The sequence below is a fragment of the Pristis pectinata genome, chromosome 19, assembly GCF_009764475.1.
Source record: "Pristis pectinata isolate sPriPec2 chromosome 19, sPriPec2.1.pri, whole genome shotgun sequence".
Lineage (NCBI taxonomy): Eukaryota > Metazoa > Chordata > Chondrichthyes > Rhinopristiformes > Pristidae > Pristis > Pristis pectinata.
In genome coordinates, this window is record NC_067423.1 from 37423498 (window position 1) to 37442829 (window position 19332).

At 41.5% G+C, this 19332-nt stretch overlaps 1 protein-coding gene and 1 pseudogene across 3 annotated transcripts in view; both read left to right on the forward strand.

The window, feature by feature from the left end:
* Positions 1–5382, forward strand: part of LOC127580439 (solute carrier organic anion transporter family member 1C1-like) — a 45146-nt gene extending 39764 nt beyond the window's left edge. For all 3 annotated transcript variants that reach the window (XM_052033915.1, XM_052033914.1, XM_052033913.1), the window contains exons 14-15: positions 34–151; positions 4179–5382. In XM_052033915.1, the coding sequence (XP_051889875.1) occupies positions 34–151; positions 4179–4404 (344 nt within the window). In that variant the 3' untranslated portion in view covers positions 4405–5382. The remainder of the gene's footprint in view (positions 1–33; positions 152–4178) is intronic.
* Positions 5383–17343: 11961 nt separating this feature from the next.
* LOC127580581 (solute carrier organic anion transporter family member 1C1-like) overlaps positions 17344–19332 on the forward strand; it is a 41576-nt pseudogene continuing 39587 nt past the window's right edge.

A 19332-nucleotide genomic window follows, 5' to 3' on the forward strand; every position in this document is an offset into this window, starting at 1 on the left:
CTATTAATAAGTGCCTGCTGTTCCCTCTTCCAGCTGGAATCCCAGCTCCTGTTTACTTTGGAGCTTTGATAGATAGAACGTGTCTGAAGTGGGGGATGAAGAGATGTGGGGGACAAGGGGCTTGCAGGATGTATGACTCTAATACTTTCAGGTAAGATGGTTTTTGTCTGCTCTGGGTGACAAAGCCTTTATAAAGGAATGGATAGCATGGGAAATGAATTCAATAAGGTGAAATTGGGTGAGGTAAACTGGCCTTCAGCTGGGTTACTTAGTGTATAAAACAGGGAGCCCATCAGATCCATACTGAAGTCAAAGTCAAGTTTATTGTCATATGCACAAGTCCATGTATGCACAGGTGCAATGAAAAACTTGCTTGCAACATCACAGGCACATAGCATTAGATAAGCAGCATTCACGGGGGAGGGAAAGCATAAATTAAACAAATGATACATAATTTTTATGAAGAGCACAACTAAAACAAAAAAAAAGTCCATTGTAGTGCAAGGTGATCATAGTGTTGCTATACTAAGGTAGTGATTGGGGTTGTGCCAGTAGGTTCAGGAACTGAATGGTTGAAGGGAAGTAGCTGTGCTTGAACTTGGTGGTGTGGGACTTCAGGCTTCTGTACCTCCTGCCTGATGGTCACTGCAAGAAGATGGCATGGCTCGGAATGTGGGGATCTTTGGATGTTGCTGCCCTGAGGCAATGGCATGTAGATACTATCAGTGGTGGGGAGGGATGTTCCCATGATGTATTGGGCTGAGTCCGCTACTCTCTGCAGCTTTTGGGAACTTCTACCAGCTCCCAGAAGAACAATTCCATTAGACCCATCTTCCCCCTTCCTTATTTCCCTGTAGCTCTGTAATGTATTCTCTCTCACTTGCCCATCAACTCTGATTCTTTTGCTCCTTAACCACACTAATAGCCAGCATGCCATTGGGGTAAGGGGCAAAAGTCACCCAGTCACGGGAAGAGCAAGTAAACTCTGCAGAGACGGCACCAGAGGTCCGAATTGAACCTGGGTCCCTGGAGCTGTGAAGCGGCAACAAGAACTGTTGTGCCAGCATGTGTGCATGTGAAGGAAAGACTTGCAAATTGTTTTGTCTTTTAATCTCTTTTTTTTCCAAGCACTTCAGTGAATAAGTAATCTTAAATCGCAGTCACTATTGTAGTTACAGAAAGTAGTTGTTATTTGCAAGCACCAACAATAGCAATGAAATAAGATTTTTGTGTTAGCTGAGGAATAAGTATTGGCCCAATACATTGATAGCTCCCTGCCCTTTTCAGAATGATGTTGTATGTAAATGAGTGTGAAGATGGTGTCTCTGTTAAGTGAATACCTGAAGGACAGAGTTGACAGACATGTCAATCTACATGTGCTCAAGTCCTTTGAGGAAATTGAACTCATAGCCTCTTGGAGGTGAGAATGCTCCCAATAATAGACCATAGGATCATTGGAACAGGAGGCGGCCTTGGAACCAATTCTACCATTCAGTAAGATTGTGACCAAGTATATAATTGGATATTTGCCTTTTAATTCCATCTAAGTGAATCATAAATATTATGAATAGTGGCAACCCCAGCCCACATCTTTGCAGGACATCACCGCCAATTTATGTACATGTCCATTATCTTGGTTAGTCAATGTCCTAAACAGGTCAGTAATTTGCATTTAATTCCATGGTCTTCATTCTTTTTTTAAACAAAGTTGCCAAAGGGACTTTATCAAATGCAATAAAGAAAACTAAATCAATGCAGTCTACATTCCCTTGTCTATTGTTTTGGTTATTTTAAAAATTCAGTCTGGTTCACCATCTACTCTTTGGATACCCTTGCTGGCTCTTTCTGGTCAACCAAACACTTTTACTGGGGTGAATCTTCCTGAGCCAGGCCAGCTGTCTGTGGTCCCCTGAATTTACTTGGGCTGTGTGCAGGGGGTGATTTTTACAGCCCAACACACAAGAATTGGCTAGTGAAGTTGTGGGCAGTGACCCTGCCTTCAGAAAACCATGACTTCTGTGGACATCTGACAAAGCTGGTGTGGAGCCTGTGAGGTGTGTTATACTGTTTAAATGTCTGCAATCTTTAACTTCAGGTTTTATTTCTCATTTAATCAATTTAACATTGAAACCTTTTTGTGAACCGTTTATTATTTTTCTCAGAGTTGGCCATTTCTGCTGGAAGATTATCCATTTGTTACAAGTCTCCTTTCTCTCTCCACAGACCCTGCCTGATCTGCTTGGCACTTCCAACATTCTCTTTTTGGTTTCAGTTCTAATCTGCATTTCACAGCTTCAATGAGTCCCTCCTTTTGTTTTCTCTAACTGCCCCCCATTAAGGTATTAACCAGATGTTTTGTAACATTAGTATCACTTTGGCAACCCCAGCCTTGCTCCTTATCCTACCCATCACGCTTTGCAACTCTCTGCAGCTTAAAACTAATTAGTTTCTTTCCCAGTTCTAACAAGGGGTTTTGAACCCAAAACATTGACTCTGTTTTTCTTTCCACAGATGCTGCCTGACCTGCTGCTTCCATTATTTTCAATTTATCAGCACTTGGTTTGTAGCCTTCAATGCACAGATGATTCAAGTGCTGCTCCTTGCTATTTGTTTCCTGATCTTGTATCTCATTTTGTTGCCAGTATCTGCACCGGCTTTTACTCTTGTTGCCTCATTGGCCACTCATGGCTTTTTGTTGTGGCTAGTTATTTTCTTGCATTTCTCTATCACGTTAATCAATTGTAGTTTTGGCCATCAGTAGATTTGTCTAGTCTGCCTCATTAATTGGAAATCAGTCTGTCCCAAATTTAGAATCTTGGATGTTTAATGTTTTTTCTTATTGAATGTTACATTGAACTAGATCATATCACAACAGATAAATGTTCATTCTCTGGGGTGGAAATTAAATCTAATGCATTTTATTATTCTGGGGCCTATTGTTGCAGAAAGTCATCCTTTTCATAAATAATACATTTGCAATGTTGTACAAGTTGGTCTGCTTATCCCAATCAGAATGGAAGGTAAAATCCCTGTAAGTTCACCCTGTCTTTAACGTGTTGATTCTGCACCGTTACAGATGTTATCCAGCATCCTTTACATAACTCCCACTAGGAGCTTAGATTTGATTAGAAAAGTATTTATTAAATATCCACTACCAGTTTACCCCTCTCAAAGCCTAAGATTCTGAAAGAAAAATTTGTAATTGCTGCATGTATTGCACTCTATCATTTTCTGTATCTTTCCTGTCGGTCATATGACCTAGTACATTTAGTTGCTTAATCCCAACGGTCTTGTAGATGTGTCTCAGTATGGCTTACAGTCTATGCTGCACCGCCCCATCCCAGCTGTCTGTAATTCATTTAGATTGTCATTTGTACGAATGCATGGTATGATGAGGATACTTTGGCCACAGTCTTTCATATTTTGTCTTTCTCACTCTTGCTCTTTAAGCACTGCAGATAAAGGGAAAACTCAAGGGTGTGAAGTAAGTTCAAGCACTAATTCTGATATTTAGCCTGGAGCAACACACAAACGCTGGAGGAACACAGTAGGTCGGGCAGCATTTGTAGAGGGAAATGGACAGTTGACGTTTCAGGTCAAGACCCTTCATCTGAACTGAAAGAAAGAAGGGAGATAGCCAGTATAAATAGCCTTCTTCCAGGACTGTGTGTGTTGCTCCAGATTCCAGCATCTACAGTCTCTTGTGTCTCTCTGATATTTATCCTGTCCCCTTCCCTTTTATTTGTTTTGGAACTATTAATGATAAAGTGTTGCCTCCGGAGCCTTTATTAGACAATGCAGCTACTGCAGTAATGTTTAAATGCTCCTTGTCCAAGATTTGATATTGGTGTCCTATGAACTGGGAATCCTCTGTCCCATGTGCCACTAAGTTACTCCTGGTGTGTAGGTGAATGTAGAATCTGGGGGGAGTCGATGAGAACGTGGGGAAAGTAAGAAGTGGAACTAATGTAGGATTAGCGTAAAATGGATGGTTGATGATCAGTGCAGACTTGATGGGCCAAAGAGCCTGTCTCTGTGCTGTATCTCTCTGACTCTGACACCAGCTGAAACCAGTTAATCAAGCAGCAAGCTTATTTTTTTTGATGTGTTGACTGTTGTCCTGAATGAGAGAAACTGTTGGAGTTTTAATGCGTTGTTCCTTATCTCATTCTACACAGGAACATCTTCCTAGGATTACAGACAATTTTGCGTGGATTTGGTATACTTGTGTTTTTGCGCATCCTGATGCTAGCAAAGAGACAATTTCAAGCCAAAGGCCAGCACACAGCAACCAAATGTGATACTGAAGTAATGCCTTTTCAGGACAAGGACTGTGGGCCTGGCAATGGAGATCTTCCAGCCAAAGTGAAGACCAGTGACCCAATAAAGGAATCACATGTCTAAAATAAAAACTTCATTCCCAGGTGTATATAAAAAAAAGTATTAATAGTTTTCAAGTTAGACATTTTAAAAGCAAAATGTTTCTAGGTTTTATTTTTGCTAATTATCAAATTGAAATAATTTATGTCTTAAGATTCCAAGAATTGTATGGAATATTACACTAACTCTGCTTTTAAATGTGAGAGGCAGTAAAGTTTTCTGTATCAAATAGGATATCTGCATGAGATTTATTTTCAAAGAGGAATTGTTGTATCTGTGGAACAATAACTGTGAAGTGAAATTTACACTTTAAGCAGGTGCCTGAACATGGGTTGAAAATTGGGTTTTGCACAACCCCCCCCCCCCCCCCCCCTCAGTCACATTAAGGCGACTATTGGCAAAAAAAACCTACCCTTTTTGTACTGTGGTGAACTTGGTATAAAACAGGAGATAGACCACAAACCTGTTTGTGACAAAGTTCTGCTGAAGGGTTTTCGCTGAAACATAACTCTTTCTCTTTGCACAGATACTGCCTGAGAATTTCCAGCAATTTTGTTTTTTAATTTCACCACAGCTCGTTTTGTGCATGTGTTGAACACTGTCCTGTTTTGTCCTAATCTTTCAATTGTTGGGCACAGGCTACTGGGTAGATCAAAAATGAGTATTTTTAATGCCTTTGCTTGCTACTGGGACTTGGATAAAAGGGGTTGTTCACTCCCTGAGTGATTTATTCATTTTATTCATCTGTTTTCCATCAATTCAATAATGGCAGTTTAGTGTGCACGAAATCCAGTTTATTGGACCACTTAAGTGCTTTTAATCTTTGACTTCTCTGCACCTAACTCTATCTTCGTAACAGCATTTATTACCAGGGTCGTGATGCATTCTGCCCTTCGGCAGACAGAATGAAAAGGAGCATATGGTAACATTGCTTTAGACCTGTTGTTTTAAATATTTATCTTTGCATGTTCTTAATTCAAAAAATAAAAATTTTCCCTGAAATCATTGCTGTGCTGCCTCTTTTAACAACATTATTTTCAGTATGACATCTTCAATAACCCCTACTAATCCTTGTAGTTTAGAGACACAGTAATGACATCGTGGAGCAATGGTTAACATGGCGGACTTGCAGCTCAAGAGACTGGCTTTGGTGCTGACTGTCTGGAGTTTGCCCATTCTCTCTGTGACTGCATGGGTTTCCCCCAGGTACTCTGGTTTGCTCCCACATCCCATAGGCTGATTTGTAGGTTATTGGCTTCTAAGCCTCCCCTAGTCCATGTGGGTCCTGGGAGAGTTGGGGAGAAAGAGTTGATTGGGGGGGGGGGGGGGGAGGGTGTGGGATACGAGAGGGATCAAAATATACAATTGGTGTAGATGTGTGCTTGATGGTCAGTGTAGATGTAGCTGGCAAAAGGTCCTGTTTCTGTGCTGGAGGCCTCTGTGAGCGAGCTATTTAGCACATGTAGCCATTCAATTAGATCATAGCCAGTCTTAAATTAAACACCACTTATCATTTGGTGCCCCAGATAAACTGAAATATTCAGACTTTCTGTTCTTCATTTCAATTCACTGATCATCTATAGCCTTCTGAGGAGCATTCTACAGGTTTACTGTACTTTGTACAAAAAATGCTTCTTGAATTTGATCCTGGCTCTGAGATTGTAACTCCTCGTTCTGGTTTCCCTACTAGTGAAACTAGTTCCTTTTGCAAACACCTTATCAAGTTCTGTATTACAATTTGCATTAGTTCACCACAACCTTTGAAAATCCTTGATGTCCTTAATGTTTCATCCAACTGGAGTTGTGCTCTGGATTTGCAGTAGACTTGGGATTGGAATCTGAACTGATTAGAATAAAAATGTTGTAATTATTGGTGGTGTACTTGAGGGGTAAGCTGACTACCAGATGAAAATGTGGAAATTGAGGCTGCCTTTCTTCAGATGGGAAAATACATGCGTAACTATATACTTTACAAACATTTCAATGAGACGCAAATGAAATGTTGCAGTAGGGCACGGTAAGTTTAAAGCATAAAATGCAAAATAAAAGCATGCCTGAGTACATAGAGTTTGCAGTGCTAAGACAAGATGTTAAACCTAGTTAGTCTAGCTTTGCATTAATGATCTACATGAGAATTTCCACTTTGTGAATTCACTTTTATGTTGTGTCTTCAACGTAATGAAATATCCCAAGTTGTTCACAGCTGGGCAATGAGATTTTAGGATATTTGCCCACTTTCCCTCAAATAACAATCTGCTGCAATTGTAGAGCAACAAATATAATTTAATACTTGGATGTTGAAGGCAAAAAATTGCATCTGCCTGGTAGTGTATCACTGTGATACCTCATTTTATGAATTGTTTGCTGGGTTGTTGCATGTTGTCTGATCCTGATTGCCACAGTCAAATATTAGAAATTTTTTAATTTTTGTCAGTGCGTAAATTGTTTACATCTGCCACTGTTTGTAGAATTTAGAAGCTACCATAATCCCTGCAGACGATCGGAGTCAGCAACCTCTTGTGTTAGATCTTTCACAAGACTGTTGTGTATGACCTCTACTTGGTTCCATTTAGCTTTCAGAGTTTCTTCAGTTGCCTTGCTGGAGATCCAGAAGGACTGGAGCTTCAAACACTTGGGAGACGAGGTGAAATCCTGTTGAATGAGGTGTTTACTTTTCAGAGTCTTCTGGATTCTGCAGGGTGTGGATGGAGGTGGAATGTTTGCCAGCACAGGCAGTTCAGTCCTTGGAGTGGGTGCTGTGGAAAGTTTCAATGAAGGGATGGTGTTTAAGAAGGATCTTAAAGGAGAGAATGGTAGGGAAGATGAGAAATTTGTAGGTCAGGTACTGGGTGGCTGAGATCGTAAGTGGGATGGGAAGGTCATGGGATGGTTAAAATCACAGGAATAAATTAGGGTTGCTGTGGATTAGTGTAAGTAAGTGGTTGATGGTAGGTGTGGACTTGCTGGGCCAGTGTATCAATGCTGGATGACTCTATGACTTAGATCTCTCATGAGAGATTATTGAGCTATTTCTCTTGCCACAGAATGCTCCTTGATGCCACGTATGTGCAGGATTCTTGAGCTGTTACTCTTGTACTTCAAAGCAAATCTTTTTCGTATTGAAAAGGCATGTTGCATAGCAATTGAATCTAAAGAGCAGAAGGATCTGTGAACATATGAGTGAATGGTGGTTCATTTGGTGGGGAAACAGTATTTGGTGGAGTTTGCCTAACTAAAGAACGCTGAACAGAACAATACATGTTATGATTACAAATGAGACATTCTATTGGTTGCATGAAGAGTCCACGTACATTGATTTCACAGTAAAGCTTGTTCTGACCTAGTGTTGAAAATGAGTCCAATAAAAACATTATGCTGGAAACACTCAGCAAGTTGGACAGTAACTGTAGCAACAGAAACAGTTAACATTTCAGGTAAAAGACTCATTATCAAAATGGGGAAAGTGATGCTCTTTTTTTTAAAAAAAAAGAGCTTTAAATTGCAAGGAGAGGTGGATTGTACAAAGGGAATTTTTCTGATTAGGTGAGGTCAGGGTTACCATGGGGATAAGCTGAAGTCACTCAGTGGATAGATCAATGAGGGAAGTTAGAGAACATGAACAAAAGAATGTAAAAGCCATGAAAAGCAGAGCTGTAGGCCATGCCAAGCTGTTCAGCCAGTAAAGAGAGAAACTGAGCCAATACAGTGCAAAAGCTGGTTATGGATGCACACTGACGTATACTCAACGTAACATCCCTTCACAGAAGGAAGAACTCAATACATTCTCACCGTAGTTAAAGAACATGTTGCAAATGCATATTAGCATCCATTATCATCTTCCCCCTTCTTATCCAGCAACCAGTATCAACATGGTGGCACACAACTGGGTTGATGTAGTTGGCAATCAATATGGATGAGCCAACATTGGCAAATTGCAACTTATGTGGAGGACAGACCAGTGTGCTGCTATCAGCTAGTAGAGTTGAGGGCTGGAATATTTGAGTTCGACTATGCCTTTCCAGATGAGACTAGAAAATGAATTGCGTAAATTAGTCCACACACACACACACACACACACACACACACACACACACACACACACACACACACACACCTGTCCAGAGTGATGAGCAACACTGTGATCTGCCATTGAGCACTTGACAAGCTCTGTACTGAATGTTCTTCCTTGCAGAAATTCGTGTTGTTGGCATAGAGGTTTTTGGGTCAAAAAATATTATGATTACCTTCAATTATCTGTGAGTGAGAGAAGGAAGAACTTGCAAAATCCCATTGTTTTGTCCTCCATAGTGAATTGTGAGGGGAAACCCTTCACTACTGCTGCGTGTTCTGGTACAAGCCAGCACTGATGTCAACGGCAGTTTTGAAGCATCATGTAGCCCCCGACATCTGTTACTTGACAATGCCACTGGTAACACTTTTTACGACAACAGGGGTCCTTCTACTGTGTCATACTTCTGATGAGTTGAAAGGACCAAATTAAGGGGTTCTTTAATTTTTTCCCCTGATTGGTGTCTTCTGCAAATTTCTAGTGAAGGGGATTGATGGCACTTAATAGATTTGAGAAAGTTTACTGAACCATGGTACATGCATATATCTCTGGAGTATGCAATTTATTATGTTGTGTGCACTTTGCTCTCTCAGTGGGTAACTGATTTCACATATTGCACAAAGTTTTTCGATAATTACTCGTGAAAAGTGAAACCAGGCTAATGGATATAAAATACTACTGGCAATTTCAAAACTCAAAGAGTAGGGAATAATTTCTACCCTCAGTCACTGATGTTTTTGTCTTTACTTTAGTCTCTCTATTTTTGCCTTCAAGATGGCAAGGATTGATTAGTTTTGCTTTGATCCCTTTCTTAACTGTGTAAATTCTTTCCTGCAAAGGCATTGCATGTCCCATACTATGTCATGTATCAAAGATAGTTTATCAGCTAATTAGCATTCTCTTTATGACTGAACGTTTTCAGCTAATTACCTTGCATCTGCGTCTTCTCTTTATCAACCCTCTTGTCACTAGATCTGTCAAAACCTGTCAAGACATTTAACCACTCTTATAAATCTCCCCAGAGCCTTATACAATTATAGAGTCAGCCAGCCCAGAAACAGATCCTTCAGCCCACTGAGTCTGCATCAAGCACCTATTCACACTAATCCCACTTTATTCTCCCCAGATTCCAACACTTGCCTACACATAGGACATGATTAAACTAGAGAGGATGCAGAAAAGGTTCACAGGACTGGTGGGCTTGAGTTATAAAATAGGCTGGGACTATTTTCCCTGGAGCGAAGCAGCTGAGGGGTGACCTTGGAGATTTATAACATCATGAAGGGCATAAATGGATTGGCACAGTCTTTTTCCCAGGGTAGGGGAGTCTAAAACTAGAGGGCATGGATTTAAGGTGAGAGAGGAAAGATTTAAAGGGGACCTGAGAGGTAAGTTTTTTCCACACAGAAGGTGGTGTGTACATGGAATGAGCTGCCAGTTACAGTTACAACACTTAAAATATATTAGGATAGGTACATGGATAGCAAAGGTTTAGAGGGATCTGGGCCAAATGCAGCAAATGGAACTAGCTCAGGAAGATATCTTGGTCGGCATAGACGAATTGGACTGAAAGGCCCATTTCCATGCTGTGTATTTCTGAGTGTATGAGGTCATGATTGAACCCAGATCATTGGAGCTGTGAGTCATCAACTTTGCTAGTTGCTTCACTGTGCTGCCACTAAACATGACTTTGCCAAACCTTCTATGCTCTGAGCAGAACAATCCACCTGAAGGGTCTCGACTCAAATCACCAACTGTCCATTTCCCCCCACAAATACTGCCTGACCCACTGAGTTCCTCCAGCAGTTTGTTTTTTTTTCCGCAGATTGCAGCATCTGTAGTCTCTTGGTTTCCAATCCACCTTCTTAAATGTCTTTGCATAACCGGAGTCCCTGTTTCAATTCTAGTAAACTTCATATGCATCTATTCTAAGGTCCTAAACATGCTTGATATCCATAATTAGCAACATACTCCTACTAGGACCTGACCAGTGTTGTGTGGTTTAGCACATATTCCTTTCTTTTGTGCCTGTATTATTAAAGCTAGGGATTTCTTTGACTATATTTTAACAGCCCTCCTTTTCTGCTAACTTCACAGATGTGTTTGTGTACCTTCAGCTACCTCTATTCCAACATCTCTTTAAAATACTACAATTTCATAACTATTGCCTTCCTCATTCTTCCTACTATTCTTTGCAATGAACTGGATTTGCAGGGTGTTTGCCCACTTCAGCAGTCAATGTTCTATCATTTGTTACCATCCACTTGTCTGATTACCACATTATCCAGTCCCGACACAATTTTAAACTCATGCCCTTTGCTCCCAGATGCAGGACAAAAGAGCTTGCTGTAATGTGTTCTCTGAGAAATATTACTGTATACTTCTCCCTGCCCTGAAAATCAACCATTCACCACAACTTTCTGCTTTCTAACCCTCAGCCAATTTCGTACCTGCACAGACATGTTCCATTTAATCCCGAGGGTTCTAATTCTGCTAATAAATCTATTATCTGGTACTTCATCAAACACCTTAAAAATAACATTTACTACACTCTCTTATCAATGCTTTAAATTACTTCATCAAAAAGCTCAATTAAGCTGGTGAAACATGATTTAACTTCATTCAATAGGCCAATTTATTAACCCATATTTTTCCAAATATCCATTAATTTTATCTTGGATTATCTCCAGAACTATTTGCACCACCAGCTTTAAGATGACTGATTATAGCGCTGTCTGTAAGAAGTTTGTACGTTCTCCCCGTGTGTCTGCATGGGTTTTCTCCGGGTGCCCCAGTTTCCTCCCACATTCCAAAGCCGTACGGGTTAGGAAGTTGTGGGCATGCAATGTTGGCGTCAGAAGCGTGGTGACACTTGCGGGTTGCCCCCAGAACACTCTCCGCAAAAGATGCATTTCACTGTGTGTTTTGATGTACATGTGACTGAAAGATATCTTATCTTCTTAGTTGCATCCCTTGCCAATGTTTTAAGCATTTGTAAATCTCCAGTCCTTGGCTGCCAGTCCATCATCGAAGGAGGGTTGCAAAATGGTGGCCTAATCCATCACCATATCCACCCTTAATTTCCTCAGCAACCTAAGACTCAACTCAGCCAGATGGGTGAGGACTGCTAGCCATTAAGTACACATTCTTCATCTATGTTTAACCTCCCCAATGCCACTGCTATGTATCTCTTGACTTGAGCAGAATCCCCTTGGCCCAAGGTGTAACAATGTACTGTTGTCATGGAAATGATTGGTGAACTCCTGTGCTTTTGGGCTTTGGCATATGGTTTGTTTACAAATCCATGTTAAGTTTTTTACCCGTACCCTTAATTCCAAACTCTCAAGCACTGTGTATATTGGCTCTCTAATGTTTGATGAAAATGGGTGGATGGTAAGACATTTCTCTATGATTCTTTGCATCCATGGGCTTGCATTAATTAAAAAGCGTTAACAAACTCAAACCTCAATAAGCTCTTTGAATGCCACCTCATTACTTGGCTCCGAAAACGAATTCTCACAACAGAAACCTTTAAAGAAGTTCATAGGATGAGCAGAACAGGAGGTGGACCTCAAATACTCTCGTCCCAGACCTGACAAGGACTGACTCTTACCCAACTAGATGAATTGAAAATAGGTTCTGTTTGTTGGCTTGGCTCAACAAAAAATATTCTTACCTATTTATCGGAAAACATTATACTCTTCTCCCTTGTACAGATTGTTGGAAATGTTTGCCTTGCAGGCTCATATTTGTGACTACTGTCCTTGGATTCAGATTCACCAAGGTTTCATGGCATAGGACCAAAGAGTAATCCTTCACGTTCACATGAATCAGATAAAGGTTAAACAATGTCACGCTCAGTTCATTAGAAGGCTTCACTGTTTCACTTCAACATTCAGCACAAGTTGTGGCTGATTTCAATTCCATCTTTTTGGCCAAACCTCTTGGTTCTGGTTATTGTGTGAGGTGATTAGAAGCTTTCCACTTCATATTTTTGGCTTAATGTTGGGTTTTATGGATATTTGCCATGAAATGAAACATGAAGGATATCAACTAGCAGGTTAGGGAGTTACAGTACACTGAATAGCGTGTGTGTATGTGTATATCACTATTAAAAAGCACTAATTACAGTGGAGACTGGAACCTGGAGCAATAAACAAACTGCTGGAGAAACTCAGCAGGTCGAGCAGCATCTTCATGAGGTGTGCGTGCGTGTTTATAAACACAAGGTGTTGATTGGTGATTCCCTCCATCGCTGAATTAGCTTCCAGTCTCTCACTCTATCAGAACCCTTTGTTCTAGCCATCCCTCCCCCACCTTCTCTGCTTCTAAAAGCAAACTTTCTATTCTCTCTTTCCCAGTTCTGACAAGTGGTCTCAGACCTGAAATGTCCTCTTTCTCCAGAGATACTGCGTGATTTGCTGAGTGTTTCCGACAGCTGTTTCTATTTTAGCTTCCAAACTTCACAGTTGAGAGTCGCTCAGGAAGTGTGATCCCACAAGTGAGATACCTGCGGAATTCCCTCCCAGTCACACTCCAAGATAATAGGACGGAGTGAAGAAAATGAAAAGTAAGATCACTGATTAGCAATGTGGAAAGCAAGAACACTTTGTTCCACATTGGCAAGTTAAGGAAGTCTTTCAGATCCATAAACAGGTGTGGCTAGATTTCTGGTGGCATTCTGTTCTTTAACATGTTTCCAGGAGGGAATCGTGACCCTGAGGATAATGTCCTTGTGTCAAACATGAAGTTTTTCTGTTCAAGAATATTAGCGAAATGAGTTGACCATTCGTGCCCTCGGTCCTGGTCTCTCATTCTATTAGGCCACAGCTAAGTTTTAGTTCCAAAACCGACATCTCCAAGGTGTCTAGCAGGGCTACTGCCTCACAGCTCCAGCAACCTGGGTTCAATCTCATCTGTGTGGAGTTTGCATGTTCTCCTTGTGTGAGCTCTAGTTTCCTCCCACAACTCAAAAAGCATGCAAATTGTTATATTAATTATCCAACGTAAATTAACCCTTGCGTATGAGTGAGTGGTAGAATCTGGTTGGGCCATGTGGAGGGTAAGTTGATGGGACAGTGGGGAGAATAAAATGGGGTAAGTGTGAGATTTTCTTAATGAGTGCTTGATGGTTGGCACACACTGTAGTTTTATACAGGACTAGAGTTCCTAGGGTTCACCAACATGTCCCATGTTTTTAGAATCTGAAAATGGTGCAGTATTGAAAGAGGCCCTTTGGTTTATCAGCCTGTGCATTCTGGGAAAGAAATATTTAGATCGTCTGAGACCTCCTGCCCTTTTCTCAGATCCACACAAATGATTCCCTTCCAAAAACTTGACCTTGAATCTGCCTCCTTCACCTTTTCTGATATTACAGCTTTTTGGGGAAAAAAATATAAATTAGGTTCTGGTACCCCAGATGCCTTCCACACATGGATTTAAAGACCTCTTCTGGAGCATTGTTTCAAAGTATTTGCAACTGATCGACAGCTTAAACCACTTAGCTCCAGGAGTTTGGATGTGCCAGTCACAACACAGTTTGTCAGCTGTAACTGTGTGAGGAAACATTATTTATAATCCTATGACTCTATACATTAAAAGTAGAACATAGAACATAGAAAACCTACGGCACAATTCAGGCCCTTCGGCCCACAAAGCTGTGCTGAACATGTCCCTACCTTAGAAATTATGAGGTTGACCCATAGCCCTCTATTTTTCTAAGCTGCATGTACCTATCCAAAAGTCTCTTAAAAGACCCTATTGTATCCACCTCCACCACCATTGCCGGCAGCCCATTCCACGCACTCACCACTCTCTGAGTAAAAAACTTACCCCTGGCATCTCCTCTATATCTACTTCCCAGCACTTTAAACCTATGTCCTCTTGTGGCAACCATTTCAGCCTGGGAAAAGTCCTCTGACTATCCACACGATCAACGCCTCTCATCATCTTATACACCTCTATCAGATCCCCCTCATCCTCCGTCGCCCCAAGGAAAAAAGGCCGAGTTCCCTCAACCTGTTTTCATAAGGCATGCTCCCTAATCCAGGCAGCATCCTTGTAAATCTCCTCTGTACCCTTACTATGGCTTCCACACCCTTCCTGAAGTGAGGCGACCAGAAATGAGCACAGTATTCCAAGTGGGGTCTGACCAGGGTCCTATGTAGCTGCAACATTTCATATAAACATAAATTTTACAATGAACATAGAACAGTACGGCACAGAAACAGACCCTTTGGCCCACAACATCAGTGCTGAGCATGATGCCAAATTAAACTTATCCCTTCTGCCTGCACATGATTCATGTCCCTCCATTTCTTGCATATTCATGTGCTTATTCAAAAGTCTCTTGGATGCCACTATTGTATTGGCTTCCACTACCACCCCTGTAGCATGTTCCAGACACCTACTATTCTGTGTAAAAAAAATTGTCCCTTTAATCTTGGAAGGCTTCAAAAGAATTTTAACAATATGTTCTCAATATGTTGCCTACGCTATCAAGCATGATTTACAACCTTGAAGGCAACAAGACTTGACAGCATCCTAGGAGAAGGTATTATGTGCTGGGCAGAGGGTACATGTGTCATGTTCCTTTTCCTTGCTTCAAGTTCATAGGTATAGACATCACCAATTGCCTTTCCTAGTCCAACCATGTAGACGTTATGGCCAAGAAAACACCAGCGCCTCTACTTCCTCAGAAGGTTAAGGGAATTCGACATGTCCCTGTTGGCCCTCAATAATTTTTAATGACGCACCATAGAAAGTATCCTATCCAGGTGCATCACAACTTGGTATGGCAACTGCTTTGCCCAAGATTGCAAGAAGCTGCAGAGATTTGTAGACACAGCTGAGCACATCACAGAAACCAGCCTCCCCTCCATGCACCTTGTCTACACTTCCTGCTGTCTCAGAAAAGCAGCCAACATAATCAAAGACCTCTCCTACCCCGGATCTATAACTATATCTATATCAACATTCTCTCTTCTCAGCTTTTCCATCAAGCAGTTATCCAAAAATTTGAAAACACGCACCACCAGGCTTAAGGACAGCTTCTATTATAAGACTCTTGAACAGACCTCTTGTGCAATAAAGATGAACTCTTGACCTCACAATCTACCTCATCATAGCCCTTGCACCTTATTGTCTACCTGCACTGCACTTTTTCTGTAACTGTAACACTATATTCTGCATTCTGTTGTACTACCACAATATACTTACATTTTGAAATGATCTGTATGGATGGCATGCAAAACAAAGTTTTTCACTGTGTCTTGGTACATATGTCAGTAATAAACCAATTACCCTGCCATCAGTAAGCCAGATGCACTTTGCATTAATGCACTGCCTCTCGAGCACATTTCCTGGTGTCAGTCCACAACTGAGCCGCCTTGGTAAGTTCATCAGTCACTGTGGCAGAATCCGAGTAGGGTTGTTCATCCAGCAACAGATCCACAAGTCTGGTCAACATTGCATGGCCACAGCATTAATCACCAAAGGATGAGGGATGGATGGGACCATTTTTCAGGGTCAGTACTGTTTGCATGCTCTTAAGAAGAAACATCTCTGTTGGGGCTCTTATTGATATTTTGCAGAGATTAATAAAGTTAGCAATTACTTCAAATTTGTGGAGTGATCGAGAGACCAGATCTCATCTTTTCTGTTTGTATTTTTGTCAAATATATTGCAGACCCTTTTTGGGAAACTCCATTGTGATGGCCAACAGAACAGGTCAACGATCAGGGAATGAGTGACTTGCGTCCTGAGACCCCAAAGATGCTTCAACATTCATAAGGTACAAATGAAAGACTTAACAGGATGGGTGTAGCTACAGTAAATTCAAGAAGCTTTACAGAAGCCAGGATGAAGTGGTCCACATGAACTGTACCACCACTACAACATTAACTATCCATCCCCTTCACCAACAGCCATAGAGAGTGCCAAGTACAATATGCACCACTGCAAATCAACAAGGCATCTCCTAAGAAAATAAGGACATGAGAAATAGAAGTGAGCATTAAGAAAAGTTCTCAGGTTTCTCTGGATCTCCTCCCTTCTCAGGATGAAACAATTTTCTTCAGTTACATCTCTACACATTTCAACCATTTACCTTTTGTGTTAATGGCTTCCAGCATTTTGAAGCTTTATTTTCCCCCTTTCCACTTAATTCTGTCACTGTTATATATTCGCGATGCAGCCAAATGCACACGGTGTCCAGAGAAGGCAAACAATACACCCATTGTCTATTGTTCATTAATCAGCAATAGAAGGATTACAAGTCCCCACAGTAAAGCACATTCAGTTTTCTGCCCTATTGTGAAACATCAGCAATCTCAGGGCAATGTTCACAGTGCTGAGGTAGGAGGCTCCACTATCTCTAGTTACTTATGTAACAACGTTTCCTCACTGCACGTTTCCTGTTATTTTGATGTGATGTTGAGGTACTTGGCAGATATCACTAAGGCAGGGATGGAAATGGGACCACGTGAATAATTGGTTACAACACATGAGACCGTCAGTGAAGGAGGAGGCTCCACAGTGTCCAGAACCCTGATGAAGGAGATCGCACACTGTCCAGAACCACTGACGGAGGAAACCCCACACTATTCAGAACTGTCACAGATGGAGGAGACCCCACACTGTCCAGAACCACTGACAGAGGAGACTCCACACTATCCAGAACCATTAGTGATGAAAGAGACCCCACCCCATCCAGAACCACTGATAGAGAAGACCCTACACTGTCCAGAACCGGCAGTGATGGAGGAGACCCCACACTATACAGAATTGGCAGTGACAAAGGAGAGCCCACACTATCCAGAACCACTGACGGAGGAGACCCCACATTGTCCAGAACCGACAGTGACGGAGGAGACCCACACCATCCAGAACCACGGATGGAGAAGACCCTACACTATCCAGAACCGGCAGTGATGGAGGAGACACCACACCATCCAGAACCACTGATGAAGAAGACACTGCTCCATTCTGAACCACTGATAGTTGGGACACCCCGCCAGCCACCACTGTCACTGATGGAGGAAGGTGAACACTATCTAGCGCTTCACTGAGGGTGGATTCACCACATTCTCCAGAACTACTGCAGATCGAAGATGGCTCACACTCTCCCGGTCTGTCTTCTGTGGAGGAAGTGCACTCCTGCTTTGATAACTTAAAGGTACACGGACCTCCATGTCTCCAATGTCATGTCTCTCTAGTTATCTGCTGGGGTAGCTGCTTCTCATTTTAGATGCAAAGAATCACAGGATGAGCATATGTGAATCCCATTTTAGTTTAGTTTTCTGGATAGCATTGGACTCCTACCATTATGACATTGAACGGTTTCTCAAATAAACTCTGGCCTCCTTCCTCTGAAGCTCTTCCCAATGTATGAGTAGTTCACTGTATGTGACAGAATTTCAGATGGCAATTCTAAATTTGCCTCTATATCTGTGACTTGGCATTATAACCATGTCCTTTAGTTTAAGTAATATTCTAAATTTAATTTAGTATCTAGCTGATATACAATAACCTTTGACTGCTTGTTTTTAGGATATGATTGTCCAGTGTCTGAAAGGTTTGGATAGAATGGACGTGGAGAGGATGTTTCCATTAGTAGGAGAGTCTAGGATCCGAGGGCACAGCCCCAGAATAAAGGGAAGTCCCTTTCAAACTGAGAAGAGGAGGAATTTCTACAGCCAGAGGGTGGTGAATCTATGGAATTTGTTGTCACAGGGGGCTATGCAGGTCATTGGGTGTATTTAAGGCAGATATTGATAGGTTCTTGATTGGTAGAGGGATTAAGGGTTACGGGAGAATAGGGTTGAAAAAAAATCAGCCATGATTGAATGGCAGAGCAGACTTGATGGTCTGAATGGCCTAATTCTGCTCCAATATCTTATGGTCTTATAGCGTCTCAATGCTTTAGTCACAGCTAAAGAATGGTAGTTTCACATGTTTAATGTCAAGTTTACAAATGTCCTATGAGCTGAGGATCAGCCTTGTAATCCTCCATTGAATTACTCAAGTGTTTGAACATCTCCCTGGTATCCCAGTGGATACAGTATTCAACATATGGTCTTCGGTAATTTTATAATCTGGGCACAACTTTAAGCTCTTTTTTTTTGGATGGCAAGCTGCCTTGGCAGGGTTTTGATCCAAAATGTCAGGAATTCTTTTCCCTCCCCCAAATACTTCACAATCCTCCAGCAGATTGTTTGTTGCTCCAGATTCCAGCATCTGTAGTCTCTTGTTTATCCAAGTTGCCTATTCTGTTCTTGTGCTGCACAGTGACTGACAACACCAAGAGCCCCGGACTGACCTGTCTATTTGAACTTCAGAGGCCCTGCTCTGGGTTTACTAACTTCCCCTGAGATGTCTTTATTAAGTGTACCCTGTCTCAACACTCTCTGAGTAAAGATGATTCTTTTCAATTCTTTATTGGATGTTTGGGTCCCACCTTATGCTGATGGTCTCCTGCTCTTCCCCACAAGCGGAAACATTCTCTTTGCATCCATACTATCAAAATTCTTCTTTAAAGAGCTCTGTTAGGTCACTCCTCGGCCTTTTTCTTTGCTCGGGAGAAAAGGAGACTTAGTTTGTTCATTTTTCCTGATACGTATACACTCTCATTTCTGGTATCATCCTCGTAAATCTTCTCTGCATCCTCTCCAATGCTGGCCCTAAACATTGTCCACCTTCTTCATTGCAAATACTTACTTTAATTCTACTCTCTGCTTTCTGTCCCAGAAGCATCTATTCTGCCACACACCCACTGATTTTGCATCCCCTGAGAATTAGTCACCAGTCTATTAAGTGGTTCCCTTATCAATGCCTTTTGAAAATCTAAATAAGTTACATCCAGTGGATCACCACTAACTACTCTC